This window comes from Bicyclus anynana, chromosome 12, assembly GCF_947172395.1.
Source record: "Bicyclus anynana chromosome 12, ilBicAnyn1.1, whole genome shotgun sequence".
Taxonomy (NCBI): Eukaryota; Metazoa; Arthropoda; class Insecta; order Lepidoptera; family Nymphalidae; genus Bicyclus; species Bicyclus anynana.
In genome coordinates this window covers 12,202,226-12,220,468 of record NC_069094.1, presented here as the reverse complement: position 1 = coordinate 12,220,468, position 18,243 = coordinate 12,202,226, and the positions used below count along the sequence as shown (strand labels likewise).

The window sequence follows — 18,243 nt, the reverse complement described above, 5'->3', positions numbered from 1 at the left end:
TCCAGGATAGTAAATACAATTACATATGATGTGTACGTACTAGAATGTTTTTAGAGATTAAACCCGTGTAAGTACGGAAAAAAAACCGAAAAAAAAGAATTATTTATCCTTTTAATTTTGACGCGTAATAGAAAGAATGTGTTTGTATTTCTAAAGCAAAGGGATTATTAAAGAAAAACAGTAAGTGTACATTAATTTCAACGATTTTCCACATAGTCATTTGGCCTAGTGGTGCATAACAAAGGTACAATATAATAATCCTGAGTTCGAGCCCGGGGGTAACAAAGGAAAATTTTTTGTCTTTTTTTTTGTTTTTCTCAATAGGTTTCTTCAACTATTACAAAATCAAAAATGTCTCTCCTTTACAAAAAATATGCATTTTTATTTTTATACTTTTTACTATACTAAAAATACCGTATCTAGTCACTAGATGGCGCTATCACATTCGTTCCGAAAAAAGTTCGAGTAGCCTATCTATTTCCAATAATACACTGTAATCTTTGAAACAGATTACAGAACAGACACAGAGGAGAGGACAGAGCACAGATGACAGAATAGACGTCAAAATCAAAAATAATTAAAAATGGCTCTGCGGGATGAAATGTCTATGTCAAAGAATTTATTAGACCCCAACTTTGACACCTATATATAGTATGGTATTTCAGGGTTTGTTGTTAAATCCATGATTAATAAAAATATTTTTTTTGTAATCCAATATTGATTTTGTAATCAATTCAATTCAATTTTTGATTTTATGGATTGATTTTGTAATATTCTTTGATAGATTAAACTTGGCAGTTGGCACCTTAGCTTGGCACGTCGACGGACATCACTAGTCAATCATTCAATAATTGAATCATATCTAAGGACCCCAATAACATTTTTACAAGCATTTCATTTTCATACTTTACAGAAATTTACTTTACTAAACGTTTTAAACTGAACACAAGAAAAATAATTTAATTAAAATAAATAAAACAAAATGAAATAAGTATTTCAGGGTTTGTTGTTAAATCCATGATTAATAAAAATATTTTTTTTCTAATCCAATATTGATTTTGTAATATTCTTTGATAGATTAAACTTGGCAGTTGGCACCTTAGCTTGGCACGTCGACGGACATCACTAGTCATTCATTCAATAATTGAATCATTACTCACTCATCGTTCATCATTCATCAATCAAAATCTGTCATGGCGATTCGTTTTCGTTTACGTTTACGACTACGTTAACGTTGATCGTTTCGTCATCTTTCATATCATTTTCATTCACTTTGCCATAAATATTTGAAGTATTTGGGCGTCATTTGTGTTAAATTATTTTGATATTTTGCGCATAAAATAAAACGTTCAGTTAAAACATTAAATATTGACTTAAAATGAGTTCCGCCGCATCTACTGCACTTTTCGCTTGTTCTCGTTGTTTCTCAAGACATCCTTTCGAGGAATTGTCTCCTGGAGAACAACTTTGCAAGGTAAGGTCGATCTGTTATAATTTATTCAATTAACTGTATCTGATGCTGCTGTTGTGATGTGTGACGAAGTAGATACAGTTAGTCCATGTAAGGAACGTTTATTAGGAGTTCAGTGTACTGACGTCAGTTGTGACGCGTTTCTGTTTTTCAGGAGTGTCGTGGATCTTTTCCCGTCGTGAAGTGCACATACTGCCGTTCGGAGTTTCAACAAACAAGGTCAGAGTCATGTGCCAAATCATGTGATACAATTTAAAAAAGAATTATAATTACACTATTCACATAAACATGGCACTTGGGGTGATTACAAACATGTTATCAAAACATTCTCTTTATTTACAAGCTTCATGTAAACAGTCTATGACACTGCCTTGATTCTGGAAATGCAAGTACTTAGACAAGTAACATATACAATGGCTTAGGGAAAATCCCCTTGAGTTTATTATTATTGATACTTATGTATGAATTCACTTTATTAGCTTGTAATGATACTTTATATGTTCATAGCACAGATGTTTGCCTGAATAATGGCATATTATATGTTAGGTGACATCCACAATCTTGTTTGTGAGAACTCTTGATTTAACTTTCACTATCTTTAAGAACTTTTTCAGAAGAAAAGAATAATTAACACACAAGTTATAGTAAGCCATAATGACAAACATTGTAAACCTAAGAACAATATTTTCATAACAAAGTAGGTAAAATATGCAAACACTTGTTTAATTTTTACATCTACTACTACTACATTGTCCAATGATCACCAAATAACTTTGTTTATTAGTAATGGGTATGTAAAGAGTTACTAATGTTCCCAAGGGATAAAAATAAGCATTAACATTAAATTTATTGACGAAATCTACATTCTAAAAAATAGGGCAAGTAACAATTGGTAATTCATAAATGAAAGTTTTTGCATTTTAATGTGTAGTTAATATTTTCTTTTTTACTTTCATAATAATTGATTCGCTTTACACTTTTATGAATAAGTAAGGCCTTACTGTTGGCTTTAACCATTAATAAAAATTTTAGATATGTACATATCTAGATACACTGGAATCTCCATGTAAAGTCACTCAATTTAACAACGAAACTCGTTAAAGCGTCAACATCACAAGACTTTTTTTTTTTTTTATTCTTTACAAGTTAGCCCTTGACTACAATCTCACCTGATGGTAAGTGATGATGCAGTCTAAGTTGGAAGCGGGCTAACTTGTTAGGAGGAGGATGAAAATCCACACTCCTTTCGGTTTCTACACGGCATCGTACCGGAACGCTAAATCGCTTGGCGGTACGTCTTTGCCATTAGGGTGGTAACTAGCCACGGCCAAAGCCTCCCACCAGCCAAGCTTTGATTGGTTTAGATTGCTACGCTACACACACTCTCTATAACAACAATTATTAACTAATAAGAAGTACATATTAAGTTGCCATAATTAGTAAATACCTTGCTGCTACGTTCTTTTGTTGCTTTATAATCGTATCCCGTAAATCTATACTAATATTATAAAGAGGTAAAGTTTGTAAGTTTGTAAGTTTGTCACATTTTTTAAATGGGGTAATCTTCGGAACTACTGGTCCGATTTTAAAAATTCTTTCACCAGTAGAATGCTACATTATCGGGGAGTGCTATAGGCTATATTTTATATTGGTATCATATATATTAGCCGAGTTATCACAGTTTTTGTCATACAGGTCGGACCGAAAATCCTCTTAGGCAGACTTATTCGCATGCGCTGCCTTAACCATTGTGTAAAATTGAAATTAATGTATGGAGGCTTTATGTATCTTTAAAAGTTCTACAAAAAAGTCCGCGACACCATATACCTATCTTCTATACATTAGCAGATATAGTACCTTTTGTGTTTTAAAAATTATTAATTTTATATACTTAGGTTTGCGTCATTATTTATGCTACTTAACTTAAATCCTTATCAAGATAAATTATTTAATAATCACAAGGATGTTATGGAGATAAGATTTGCCCTTTATAGTATGTTAATTAGTTAAATAGTTTCGGAGATAATACAAAATTTCTAAAAGGCGGAATGCCGCTTATGTTTAAGCGCCAACCGCCAAATTAAGTTGAACCTTCCTCTATAGGTTTCTACGTATTTTATAGGGATCAGCATTTTTGGTTACTAAACTCTATGTAGGCGTTTTATCCATTTACCAATAGATGGCGTTGAGCAAAAACACCATATTTTTGTACGGCGCTAGGGAGATTTATGCCGACTACATGATGAAGTCGAAATTGATGTATCATGGTGGTGAAAAACTTACTTAGATTTTGGCAAGTCGATGTTAATTGTTAATGATTATGTTCTACTTCTAGGCACGTACCACGTAGGTAGTTAAAGTTAGCTAGCTGCTAGGTACTGTTTGTCTGACTATGTCTATTTACGTATTTGCTTTTTAGATTTAGAAATAGAGATTAGAGACATACTTTAAGTTTTAATTTATAGTTTAGATACGTCGTACTTTCTTTGTTTAGGTTCAGGACCAGGTTCATAAAAAAAAATTCAACCGACTTCCAACACAAAAAATACGTGCTACCTTCTGATCAGTTTGAACACGGTGCCAACCCGTTTAAAGAACAAGATCTTTCAGTAACCGGCTCGACACAGATCCTGACATGAAAAAAATTAGACTACCCTGGAAGAAAACCCTTCAATCAAAAAAAGAATATTCAAAATCGGTCCACAAATGACGGAAATAACGCACATAGGTACATAAAAAAATTACATACAGCCGAACGTAAAATTTCCTCCTTTTTGAAAGTCGGTTAAAAAAAATGGGTACCTATAAAATGTTTAATAATAAAAATGATGTGTCAGAACAGGAGGTTCTTATGGCAGAAAAAAAATTAAGGGTTAGGGTAGGGGTAGGTGTAGGGCAGAGCAGGGGTAGTAGGAAGTTTACATCGAGTTTCACGCGGACGAAGTCGCGGGCGTCTGCTAGTAAATATATAAATTGACTAGCGGACGCCCGCGACTTCGTCCGCGTAAATTTCGATGTCAACTTTACTACTACCCCTACCCTACCCTACTACTACCCCAACTCTACCCTACCCCTACCCTACCCTACGCCTACCCCCACCCTACCCCTACCCTACCACAAACCTACCCCTACCCTACCCCTACCTTACCTACATCCTACCCCCATCCTACCGCTACCCTCTCCGTACCCTTTCCCTTCCCTACCCCTATCCCACCCGTATCCCTATCTCACGCCTATCCTACCCCTACCCTACCACTTCCCTATCCTACCCGTACCTCTACCCTACCACTACCCTACCTCTACCCCTATCCTACCACTACCCTAAACCCGGCCCTAAACCTACCCTACCCCTACACTACCCCTACGCTTCCCTACCCGTACCCTACCCTACCCTGTAACTTCTATGTTACTCCTACCCTTAGCAAAATCGGTCCAGTCCTTCGAGTGTGGTGGTATGACCAAGAGAAATAGAGACTTCTATGCTAATAATATAAAGAGGTAAAGTTCGTGTGGTTGTAGGAGGTAATCTCTGGATCTACTGGTCCGATTTGGAAAATTGTTTTACCAATAGAAAGCTACGTTATTTGCGAGTGTTATAGGCTATGTTTGATCCCCATATTCACACGGGAACGGCAACTACGTAAATGAAAGCGCCGGGCGTCATATAGCGGAATTTCTGCGTCTTTTAGAAATTTTGTATTATCTCCGAAACTATTTAAGTAATTAACATACTGTAAAGGGCAAATCTTATCTCCATAATATCCTTGTGATTATTAAATAACTTATTTTAATAAGGATTAAAGTTTAGTTGTATAAATAATTACGTAAACCTAAGTATATAAAATTAATAATTTTTAAAACACAAAAGGTGCTATATCTGCTAATATATAGAAGATAGATATATGGTGTCGCGGACTTTTTTGTAGAACTTTTAAAAATACATAAAGTCTCTATACATTAATTTCAATTTTACACAATAGTTAAGGCAGCGCATGCGAATAAGTCTGTTTAAGAGGATTTTCAGTCCGACCTGTATGACAAAAACTGTGATAACTCGGGTAATATATATGATACCAATATAAAATATAGCCTATAGCACTCTCCGATAATGTAGCATTCTACTGGTGAAAGAATTTTTGAAATCGTACCAGTAGTTCCGAAGATTACCCCATTTAAAAAATGTGACAAACTTACAAACTTACAAACTTTACCTCTTTATAATATTAGTATAGATTGTCTGCATCATGCTAAACAAAAGCTTTCTAAGAAATTTGTTCTTTTGTTTACTTATTGGGATTGCATGTGTACACTGTTGGTGACCAAGTAACTAGAAGTTATGGACTTAATACGTTATCATATTCTTAGTTGCCCACAAACTTTCAAATAGTAAGCGAGGCTAGTAAAAGAAAATCACTGTATTGACAAACAAGTTTTACTTATACATTTTTCTTTTTTCCATATAACAACCACTCTCTATAATGCCATTAAATGTACAATCCCTTATTGTCATATATTTTATTTATCAAACTATAAAATATTGTTAAATTTTGGTAAAGCAATCACAAACTTACAAAACTTTACATTTATCAAAAAGCTTTTTTATTTGAAACTGTTTTTTACTTTACAGCAAATCTAATACTTCCTCGATCTGCAAAAAATGTGAGGCAAATGTCAAAGCATATGGAAAGCCCACAGCGTGTGAATATTGCAACACTATTGCTGCATTCATTGGTAAGTTTGATACCTTTCTATTTCTATGGACTTTTCAGATTCAAATTCAAAATGGTGTTTCACATTGTGTAAAACACTACATAAATACATTTCTTTGTTGGTATACATTATTATGATTTTGTTGTTTAACAACAGCTTTAGTTATAGTTTTTTGTTGTTGCTTGGACTTTGTCACTAACAATGGGCCTCATAAGTAAGCTCAGAGTCACACAGCAGGCGATGGAACAAAGTTTGATAGCCTCAACAGCTCAACTGTAAGAGCAATCAGACTCATCAACAAGGGGTTGTGGTTCGATCCCCACCCCTTTGGTCTATCCGTAACCACTCCAAGCACAGTTTTTCCCGACTAGTTGGAGGGGAATGAGAACATTGGTCATGTTGTAAAAAGATTTGGCAAATATTCTTTTAGTCACAGTCACAGCTCAACAAGTCGCCAAAGCTGTAGTGGCAATAGTCAGGGGCCAATGAATGCTGGGATCCCAAGGTGCTCAGATTTATTCAGAGTTCTCTTTGTCATGATGGACCCGACAATTCCATTGAATGCTAAGATATTCATCTCATTATTTTCTGGAACTAATGAACTGATTTTAAAAAATTCTTGTACCAATAGAATTGTATTATTTGTGAATGTCGTCGTCATCAACCCATATTTGACTCACTGCTGAGCTTGAGTCTCCTCTCAGAATGAGAGGGGTTAGGCCAATAGTCCACCACGCTGGCCCAATGCGGATTGGCAGACTTCACACACACAGAGAATTAGGATAATTCTCTGGTATGCAGGTTTCCTCACGATGTTTTCCTTCACCGATGTTTGTGAATGTCATAGGCTATATTTTATCCCACGGGAATGTTAACTACGCGGGTGGAACGACTGGGTCTACTAGTAATAATTAATAATATCAGAAGCAATACATATTACACCGGCCCGGGCCGCCCCGACACAACCCGGTCTACTATAAATAACCCTTACAGTCCTGTCAGCTATTGTGCCAAGGTTAATGATACTGAAATACATATTATAAACAACATTTTGAAAATAAATTTTAGGAAACAAGTGTCAACGGTGCGCTAACTCCGAGCGCAAGTACGGGTCCGCCGTCACTTGCGAGCAGTGCAAGCAGCGCTGCGCGTTTGACAGACATGACGATGACAAGAAGGTTGTATGTACACCAATACGGTAGCTTCCTTTTATTTATTTTTTATGTTTAAACATAATCACTTATTGATCATCAACATTTCAAATGGGTAATTTTTATTTAAAAGAAAATACATATCATCACACTTAATATTAAAAAGGTGAAAGTTTGTATAGATGTATGTTTGGATGTTTGTCCTTGCAACTTCTGAACCGATTTGCATGAAATTTATTATTTGCATAGGCTACCTTTTATCCCAAAAATATCCATGGTTTTTGTGATATTAGCGAAAAACTTAATTCCGCGCGGACAAAGTCACGGCTAGCGGACACGCTAATAATATTATAAAAGCTAAAGTTTGTGTGTGTGTGTAAGTGTGTAAGTATGTTTATTCCTCCTTTACGCTGCGGTTTGCAAACCGGATGAAATGGAAATAGATTTTAATCTAAATTAACACAGGCTACTTTTTATCCCTGGAAAAATCACGGTTCCTGTGGGATTTGTGATAAACAGAACTTCATGCGAAGTCGCGGGCGTTCGGTAGTAATATTTAATGAAAAGGCAACGAGTATTGTTTAAATAGACTTGCCCATTTCTGGGATATCAATATATAGTCACATGTATTCATATATTTTTTCATGTACACAAGATTTGTTCATAATCATCGATCTCCTATTAAAAAGTGGATGCATAATCAGCGACCAAAAAACGTCCCCATCAATGAATGCCAAACACAACTTCTTAGCACTCAATTCAAGTAGTTGCATTTGCAAATTCAACCTTGAACTCAATCCTTAAGGTTGAATTTGGCTCTGAATGGCTCTGAATTTGGGATTTTATTGAATATCTATATTTAAAGGGCTTTTCTTGACCAATAATTCTAAAACTGCCAAAGCAAAATTGGCCAGGTTTTAAGTGAAATTTTCTATATGATTGTGCTTCCTTTTATTATAAGAGGCTCTTCTCTTCCTTTCTTTTCCTTTCACACCTAGTGGCGAAAGTCTTTTCCAGCCAGTGGCGCTAACATGCGCCCAACAAAATAATAATCATGAAGAGAAATAGACAAAGTTCAGTGTCAAACTATGGCGCGTCCAATTTTTTGCTTCTCTCAGTATTGTTAGTATACGGTTTAGTGTTTACGTGACGTTATGACACAGATCAAAGATCCATCATGGTTGACAGTGTTTAAAATTTGAAATTTTATGTTTTATTTATTCAGTTATGTATTATATATTTTATGTATATCTTTTATGAACACACTGCCATTGCAGGTGGACGGCAAGCTGCTGTGCTGGCTGTGCACGCAGTCGCTCAAGCGCGCGCTGGCTCGCACCAAGCAGCACATGTCTGTGGACAAGCACAAGCACCGCTCACACAAGTCAGTTGACACGTTATTCATTGATTTATACCAACGGTATCCAAATACCAATAGAGTCATGATAGCCCAGTGGACAGTGGCCCCTCAAGCGCAGATTTTCTCAGCTTGCTTAATTTGTCTTACTAGTGCATACCTATCCTGATTTTTTTTTAAAGAATTTTTGCCATATTTTTAAAATATGGCAGATACAGGTAGAAACTGTCTATGAAAAGATTGACAGGGTCTCGCAAAAGTATAAAACACAACTGATGAGTCATCCAAATGTTCTGGCTTCAAAACTGATTCACAGGACATCAGAGCAGGCTTAAAACAAAGCACATTAATTAGACATATTATAAAAACAATGAGGGGATGTTCTCACTGGGGAATACACTCGAAAAGCGAAGTTATCATAGAGCATATCTGCTTATAGTTCTTACAGATAAACCCAGAAGAAAAAAAAAATATTTTTAAAATATGACCAATATTCCGATTCCCCTGCAACTAATTGGGAAAGACTATTAGGAGTGGGTTCGACAATAGACCAACCTTATGGACACTACTGCCAGTGGATATGACCTCTGCCTTCAATTACGGAGGGCGTTGGCTCAAATCCGGTCCGGGGCATGCATCTCCAACTTTTCAGTTGTGTGCATTTTAAGAAATTAAATATCACATGTCTCAAACTGTGAAGGAAAAAAAATCGTGAGGAAACCTGTATACTTGAGAATTTTCTTAATTGTGAAGTCTGCCAATCCGCATTGGGCCATCATGTTGGACTATTGGCCTAACTACCAGTAAGTACTTTAGAATGTAGACCGATTTCACCATCTCCTGATAAGTGTCACATGGCTTATTTAAATGTCTTGTCTTTCGTCATTTGACATAGAGTAAGAAAGTGACAAAACGATTAATAATACAAGATCCGGCGTAAGAAATATATATTTCTAATACCTGATCTTAGACTATAAGACTATCTGACACTCATCAGAATGTTGTGAAACGGGCGCTGTATGTTAGTAATATTAAACGCAAGAGATGTACTACGCGCAGGTCGAAGAGCAGTCACAAGGACAAGCGCAAGTCCGACATGATGAAGTCTATGGGCTCGGGGGACATGTCTCTCGACTCGCAGCCCATGGAGAAGAAGTCCAAACACAATGCTCCGCAAGGTACGTTTTTACATCATCATCATCCCCATTCTACCACAGAACAGCAGAACAGCGAGACACCTTGCGAATTGGCATCCTTTTGTTATCATTTTTTTTTTCATGTTGAGTAAGTGCCGATGGCTCCATGTGGATCGCCTGATGAGACCTGAAGGCTGAAATAAAGATAGAGGACGGAACGACTCTCTAAGGGCGTCTCCTATGAGACTCAGACCTCGGCTTAGAGGGCCATTCGGTAGGGGGTAACCGTGACCTGAGTGAATCAGTCCGGACGCCCCCGAGATCGTGAGTTAGAAAACCTACGTCCGGGTGACGTTAGATATCGGGGACCTCGTCTTCGCCGGCGAAGACGCTGTGTTGCTTGTGATTGTGTTGCCCGGGAAGCATTGTCGGTCGTCATGTCATCGTCTGGATCGTAAAGGACGTTTTTGGGACGCCTATTTTTGTTATCAATGTCTAGTCGACTCTAATCAGAACAGCGAAGATATGGAATGCCCTTTCTGGCTTCTATGTTTCCTAACACTTTTGATTTGTGCACCTTCAAGGCAAGGCATTTTCTAGACAAGCGCACTCCAACCTAGACCTCATCATTGCTTTCCACCAGGCATGAGTTATATGAGTATATTAAAAAAGACAAAAAAGGAAACAAAATATATTTATTAGTGTTAAAAACTGACCGATTTGGTAATTTAAGGCCACATATTTTTCTTGTTTTAGAAAGGAGGACATGCTTGAAAGATTTTTTAAATTTAACATTGTGTGATTATTCAGGTGAAGTGGATCCGAATAGTTCGGACCACGTGGTAGCGATGACCCAGCTGAAGGAGACCATCGCCAGCCTACAGAAGAAGGTGCAACAGAAAGACATGGAGTTGCTCAGCAAAGACAAACTGGTATGTTTTCCTGGTTTAAATCTTTTTCTATAGTAACCCCCTCATAATACAGAAAACTCCAGAAGGTGTGATCTAGCATAGAAATGAAGCCGTTGAAATTACTCTTTTTTGGTATAATTTCACGAACAAGCGATTAGACACACTGTGCAAGCTGTATTGTGATGTGATATACGGGTACAATTTTTGGACACAATGCATGCTGAATTTTTTTTGAATTCTTTACAAGTTAGCCCTTAAATACGATCTCACCTGATGGCAAGTGATGATGCAATCTGAAGTGGGCTAACTTGTTAGGAGGAGGATGAAAATCCACACCCCGTTCGGTTTCTACACGACATCGTAAGTCGTAACGGAACGCTAAATCGCTTTGCGGTATGTGAAAGTGGTTTCCGGTGTTTTCTGTATTTTTTTTATTCAATGACAAATCCTTGATGCCATCCAGCAATCTCACCTGCTTAAAGGCCTTTAATTAATATAGTCCGATATTAAATAAAATCTTAAATTCAAAGCAAATTCAACCTTAAGGATTAAGTTTAAGGTTGAATTTTCAAATACGACTACTTGAATTGAGTGCCAAAAAGTTGTGTTTAGCACTCATTGAGTGGGGACGTTTTTTGGTTGCTGATGCTGCATCCACTTTTGAATAGGATATCGATGACACACATAATATCCTCTTTCACACACTCCAACCATCTCCTTCTTTGGCCTTCCACTTGCAAATTCAACATTTTTCTATTAATATGATTTTCATCCCTCCGTAATAGATGTTCCACACCAAAGTAACCTCAATTTTTAATATAGAATTAAAACTGTATTTGTATGTTTGTGTACATTTCACTTTACAGATAACCGAGCTCAAAGCGCAGCACCACAACGACACAACGGACCTGCGCAGCGAAATGAAGAACAAGGAGCGTTTGAACGAAACAAAGTTCACACTCATGAACTCAAAAATACAGAACCTCCTCAAAGAAGTGGCAACACTCAGCAAATCCGCTAAAAAGAACAATAAAAATACAAAATCAGCGCTCGCGAACGCTGAAAACAGCGGCAGTGGCACCGACAGCCCGAGCACCAATTAGAACAATTTATAGTCTAGGATACGGCGCACAGGTTTTCTATGGTTTGAATACATACAAATTATTAACAGTGACAAGTATGAATGGCCGAACGGTATAACACGTTCGCTGCGGTACGAGGTCAATTGACCTCGAACCGCGAGGTCGATACACTAATGTACGAGGTCAATTGACCTCGTACATCTAGTGTATTTAAGAGTTACAAGGTCGATGGACCTCGTGCCGCATCACATGAAGTTTTAGTATGAGGTAAAAAAACAGAATGTACAGAAAAATCAGTGCTGCAGCGAACGTGTTAAATGTATGTAAGTAGATCAAAGTTATTATAATTGATGAGTGTGTTTATGTATTACCTTGAATCGTGTTACATTGAAAAATTATGTACTTATTTAATTTGTTAGAACAATTGGATATAATAATTGAAAAAATTAAAAAGTTAATAAAATTAAATATATATTTAATTACTATAGATAAAAGATCATAATAAAAATATTGTTTTATGTATTTATATATTTAATAAAAACAATATTTAACGTACACAATAACGTAAAATAACACACACACACACACACACACATTATACTTAAAATCCAATTTATAATCAAAGTCAATGTCAAAATTTTGTTTATTCATTGACTGATGGTTAAATCGTCAATTATTTGACGTTTTTCTACATTATTATAAATAAATTATATTTATTATAATTCTTAGTGCATTCAAATCGTGTGAAATCTCGCGTCTGTCTCTGGAACTATTACTATTAGTGATATTTTAATGGGAAATAGACATTTTCCTTTTATTTTTTTACTCTACAAATGATTTCATTTGTAGACATATTTAAAACTTAAGCGTAAGTAGGTTTCCATTTTATAATTATTTTTTTTAATTATCTATCTATAAGCATCTTACCATTTTTTTTATTATATATAACAAATAATATTCAATTTGGTGCGTTTTTTATGTCAACTGTATAAGACAATAATGGAAATTATATATATATGCGATACGCTATGAAGACCGTTTTGACAACAGCTTATAGTTTTGAATTTCAGAACATTAAATTGAAAAAAAGGTCAATTGCATATAGTAGCGGAGGAAGTGTAGTAATTTATCTACACTAATATTATAAAAAGGTAAAGAGGTTTGTGAGGTTGTAGGGAGTAATCTCTGGATCTATTGATATAATTTTGAAAATACTTTTACCAATAGAAAGCCACGTTATTTGTGAGTGTCATAGGTTATTTCCACCCCTTTATTCCTTTTAAACGAGAAATTCGTGGAAGTAACTGCAGGGCGTTGGTTAATTCATTTCAATTTAAATGTATAAAACATTTTCTCTGCATGTTTAGCTATATACCAATGGAGATGACCTCTGCCTCTGATTCCGGAGGGCATAGGTTCGAATCCGGTTCGTTGCATGCACCTCCAACTTTCAGTTATGTGCATTTTAAGAAATTAAATATCATGTGGTGAAGGAAAAACATTATGAGGAAACCTGCATACCTGGGAATTTTCTTAATCCTCTACGTGTGTGAAGTCTATTGGCCTAACCCCTCTTGTTCTGAGAGGAGACACGTGCTCAGCAGTGAGCAGAATATGAGTTGATGACTACTTAAGACATATAAACGATATCCAAAAATGTCGTAAAATTATAGATACCATAAATTATATTTTTATGACTTTATTTACTGTCTGTTAATTTACCAAAATGGTAACATAAAAACGGTCCATCTTATCGTGTCGCACATATAGTAATTATACATTTTAATTATTTCGAAAATGACAACATCTAAAAGAGATTAATTTATGACTGCGGATATTTTTAAAATCAAAATTTGTTTTTTTTATTATGTAAGTAGATATAATAAATTTCAATCAGTGAAATTATATGTGTGGACTTTTACACATCAATATTTGTTTTTTTTTATTATTATTATTTAAATACAATCAGTGAAATTATTTCGATAATAATTAATCATACAATTTTCTTATAATCATTAATCCAATTCAGTTATTAGTACAATTATAGGTACCTAATATTTTTTTTATTTAATCAATACCAAAATTAGATTTTACAAGTAATGATAATAATTATGCCATCATATCAATATTTATTTTTAGACTAAAAATATAATAAATAAATTTAAAAAAAAATAGTTGAGTTATTTCCAACTCTACAGGAAAAAGATATTTCCGAACAGAGATTGTAGTTACTTTTGTAGATTTCTTAATCGATTTCAATTTCGTTGTACTATTCATGTCACACTGATCACTTAAGTATAAAACTCACTATTACGCCTCGGATGCGAAACTTCGGATTCGTACTTAGGTACGGCGCGGTAAGCGAGGCATAGCTGAGGTATTTACGTTGTCCGAGGCCTAATAATGAGTTTTGACCTTTGCGGGCTACATACCTGTTTTTTTTTACTGTTAAATCGTCCGTGTGTGCAAAACTTAACACTGTCAGTTTTATCTGTACAGTTTTTTTTTTCTAATGATTTAGATTGACATTTCGATATATTTAAACTTCACAGTTAAAAATGCGCAGTTAAAGTTAACTATATGTTACTATCATTTTCTTTCAGATATGATAGACATTACAAGTGTAAGGCAGTTTTGCCATATTTTAAAAGATAGAAACAAAAACTCAAACTTTTATATGAAAAATAATGATACTTCGACTTTTGTTTGAGAGACTATGCTATGTATTAATAGACGTATATATAAAATAACAAGAGCATGGACATGAGTTTAGTGTTAATTTCCTCACTGTAAAAATAAACATCACAATTTATTATGATCTCATGACTTCTTGACTTGAACTTCAAGTACTACGAATTGTATTAAGACAGGCCCTAGAGATGCATCTATCACTTGAAAATTATATAATTACGCTAAATTGCAATTATTTTCAAACGTTTCAATGTCACATACTTTGATGTTGAAAGCAAAGTGAAGAAACTTGCATGTAAATACTTCATAATGTTGTCTTGGTGTGACAAGAAGTCTGCCAATACACAACCTCAGTATGACGATCTCTTTGATTTTTCCGAGGCGTCTCATGACTTAGCTCGCTAATCCCAACGTTCCAATGATCTTGAGTCTTGTAAAAGACGACCATAGAGATACATTTTGTCCTTAATTTCGTAACGAGACAGCGTTTCGTCCGTCTCATGACTGTTTGTCCACTAACCCTATAGACTCCAATGTTCATGTAACTCGAAAGTCTGAGTCTTAAAAAAGACGCTCTTACACATACATTTTGTCCCCTTTAATTTCTTGAAGAGACATCGGTTCGTCCGACTCAATTTTTTGTGTCATTTTGACGTGGATTTCAATCCAACTACAGTGACGAGGCGTCTCATGACTGTTTGTCCACTACCTCTATAGGCTCCAAAGTTGCTCTAACTCAAAGATGAGCCTTACAGAGGATGCTCTTACACGTAGATCTTATTCCCTAAAATTTCTTAAAGAGACAGATCGTCCGCCTCAATTTCTAGCGTCATCCTTACGTAGATTCCAACTGCAGTGACGAGGCGTCTCATGGCTATACACCCTTATGCTCCAATGTTTCTCTATCCAAGGTCTGAGGCTTATACAAAAAACGCTCTCAGAAATACTCCATTAAATTCATCGGTTATAATGTTCCTGAAAGTCTAATCCAATGTCTGTGTTAGAGAAATGGACGTTTTGTCCGCCTCTATTTATATCGTCACTCAGGCTTAAATGAACATTGGAATCCATGCCGGGATACCAATGTTCCTCTTAAGCCATGGTCTTACAGAGGCGATTCCTCCCATCCGTTCTTCGATCCCTGGGAATTTCTTAGAGTTACGCTCGTCCAAGCGTCCGATGATCACTGATTCCATTACAGATGGAGATGTGTACAGTCAGATAAATAGACACATGGCTAAAGATTTGGCCTAACTCTAGGCAATCTGAGTATTGAATTCATACTCAGTACTATAGGTGGTAGGAAAAAGTGATATTGATTCAATATCGATTTCTGTATCATAATATCGATGTTTTATTCAATTTGTACATTGGTGTTCTGTGTTAGGTTAATGTTGGTCAACTATAAAGTGTGCTAAAATGCTGAGTCAGTAGTAAGTCTAAGGGTTGATTTGGTGGATTATGTCTAAAGATATTATTAGGCAAAACAGTATTATTGTCTGCACAAAATTCGATTTTAGGATTTACCTTTGTTCTGGAATATACATAGATAATAATTAATTAGTTAAATAATTTGATTGCTCGGCATTATGGAACATAAGGGTCAAAGCTCATTAGATCTAGCCAGCACTCGACCAATATCGCAATGGCCTCCCAATGATTAATCGTGTAGTCGAGTAGGTACTTAAACCAATTGTATCTGTCAGTAAGATGCGATTACTACTAAATCCGGCATAAGAAATGTACCTGTGTGTAATATCTGTTATTTATTAGGGATAACATATAAATGATTGAAAATATTCACATTGGCACAATTCGAATAGGTTGCCTATAAATTGCGTCCGGATAATATTATATTTTTAATTAAATTTACTTAACATACATACCTTGTTGGTTAATAGAAAAAAATCCTAAACTATTTAAAAGAACAACAGAATCCAACAGAATTGAAAACGTAAAGGTTGTGTGCTATCTCACTGGAACTGGGGTTGCCAGATATAAACATGAAAATCTTATTTATATGATTCTAATGCTTGATCTTATACCTATTCTGTATCATGTAGTCTTTATCGTAAATAGATGAGATGGTTCAAGTTTAGTGCTGGTTTAAGTTAAGTGCTGGTTTAAGTTGAGTGCCGGTTGAGTTGAGTACCGGTTTAAGTTGAGTGCCGACTGGTTCTAATGAAAAAGCTATACCTTGAATTTAAATTGTGGAAGCTACCACTGAATGTTTTAGAATCAAGAGCTAAGGAATTTTCAATATTATCTATGTATTTGGTGTCTAGATCTATGATTAGTTTCTTAAATCAATGTCTAGTGAGTATGGAAACCAAACAATTTGTCAAAGTACAGTATAATACCTATTTTCAACGATAAAAAGACTAAATCGTGTTTCTATTATTCTTATTATTTAAAAAATTCTTTCATGAATGAATAAAATACTTAGTGAAATGTAAATTAAATTCAATAAATGGTGTTGAAATCAATTTGACTTTTATTTCATGGTAACCTATTCTTTATACTACGTAGTTAAGTAAATATAATTTTTTTTAAGAATGTTTGCCATACCTTTTTAATTCCCCTCTAATTAGTCGAAAAAGTCTGTGTTAGGAGTGGGTTATACAATAATCCAACGGGGCGGATTTCGTACCACCACCACTTTTCTTGTTTCGCTTATACTTTTTCCCAGTTGCGGGAAAAAGAGGGGAACTAATTTATTATATTAGCATACTAAGCAGTATGCACAACACACAACCTGACATGAGCAAACGATTATGAACCCCATGTACATAGTAATAGAGTTCTCCGTAACTGTAACAATATCATAGTCATAGACAACCACCAGTAATAATTTTCAGTAATAGGCTGGCAACTGACGCGATATGCGACTAACGCCGTCTGTTGATCGCCCCATGAAAACTAAAGTCATCTACGAGTAGCGTCATCTATTAGCGTTAATGAAAATTAACCGTATATTTTTTGATTTACATACAAAGTTCTTACCTGGGTAAGGAGGCATTGCCTCGAGGCCCGTATCCCGGAGGAGATGACCCAAATGACGATTAGCAAGGATGTACCTATACCTGATGACACTTTCCTATTATATGATATGGGTAGGTATGTAGATGAGTCGACGACATCAATCTGGTTGTAGGGAGCCGCTGGATGCTGGCGGCTCGAGACCGTTGTGTTTGAATGTTCTTACAAGAGGCCTAAGTCCAGCAGTGGAGGTCCATCTGGAGTCTACATAGACTCATGTAGTTAGGTACGTTTACATTATCCAAAGCTGTGACGATTTTTATTAACCAACTGAAAAATCATACCTCGTACCTTCCACGGCGTTGCTACATTTATAACCGACTTAAAGAAAAGAAGCTGGTTCTCAATGCGACAGGATCTGATGATGTTAACGGCTTTAAACTGATCAGCAGGTAGAACATAATATGATGTTATATTTCGCTTTTTTATTAGTGTTTTTGAATTCGGTTGATTTTTTTATATTCGCAGGCGGACGCCTGCGACTTCGTCCGCCCTTAGACCTCTTTAATACAGCCCTTACAGTAGTATCGCTGTAAAAATAGAGTAACTTCTCCCGTTTTCCCAACATTTCTCTTCACTGTTCTGCTCCTTTTGATCGTAGCGTGATGAAAAGTATACCTACCTACTATGAGTATGAAGAATAATTGTACCAGGTTTCGTTAAAATCCGTCGAGTAGTTTTTGTTTCTATAACGA

At 35.6% G+C, this 18,243-nt stretch overlaps 1 protein-coding gene across 4 annotated transcripts; it reads left to right on the top strand.

Moving 5' to 3' along the window:
* The first annotated feature begins 1,195 nt into the window (after positions 1-1,195).
* Positions 1,196-16,995, top strand: LOC112055201 (protein FAM76A). 4 transcript variants are annotated; one of them, XM_024095218.2, is made up of 8 exons: positions 1,196-1,474; positions 1,626-1,690; positions 6,099-6,202; positions 7,250-7,359; positions 8,610-8,716; positions 9,761-9,867; positions 10,636-10,757; positions 11,603-16,995. In XM_024095218.2, exons 1-8 carry the CDS (start codon positions 1,379-1,381, stop codon positions 11,837-11,839), a joined length of 948 nt encoding a protein of 315 aa, XP_023950986.1. In that variant the 5' UTR covers positions 1,196-1,378; the 3' UTR covers positions 11,840-16,995. The 4 variants fall into 4 exon arrangements, with proteins under 4 accessions (XP_023950986.1, XP_023950984.1, XP_023950985.1 ...); XM_024095216.2 differs by having other exon boundaries at positions 9,749-9,867; XM_024095217.2 differs by having other exon boundaries at positions 7,250-7,362.
* The last annotated feature ends 1,248 nt before the right edge of the window (positions 16,996-18,243 follow it).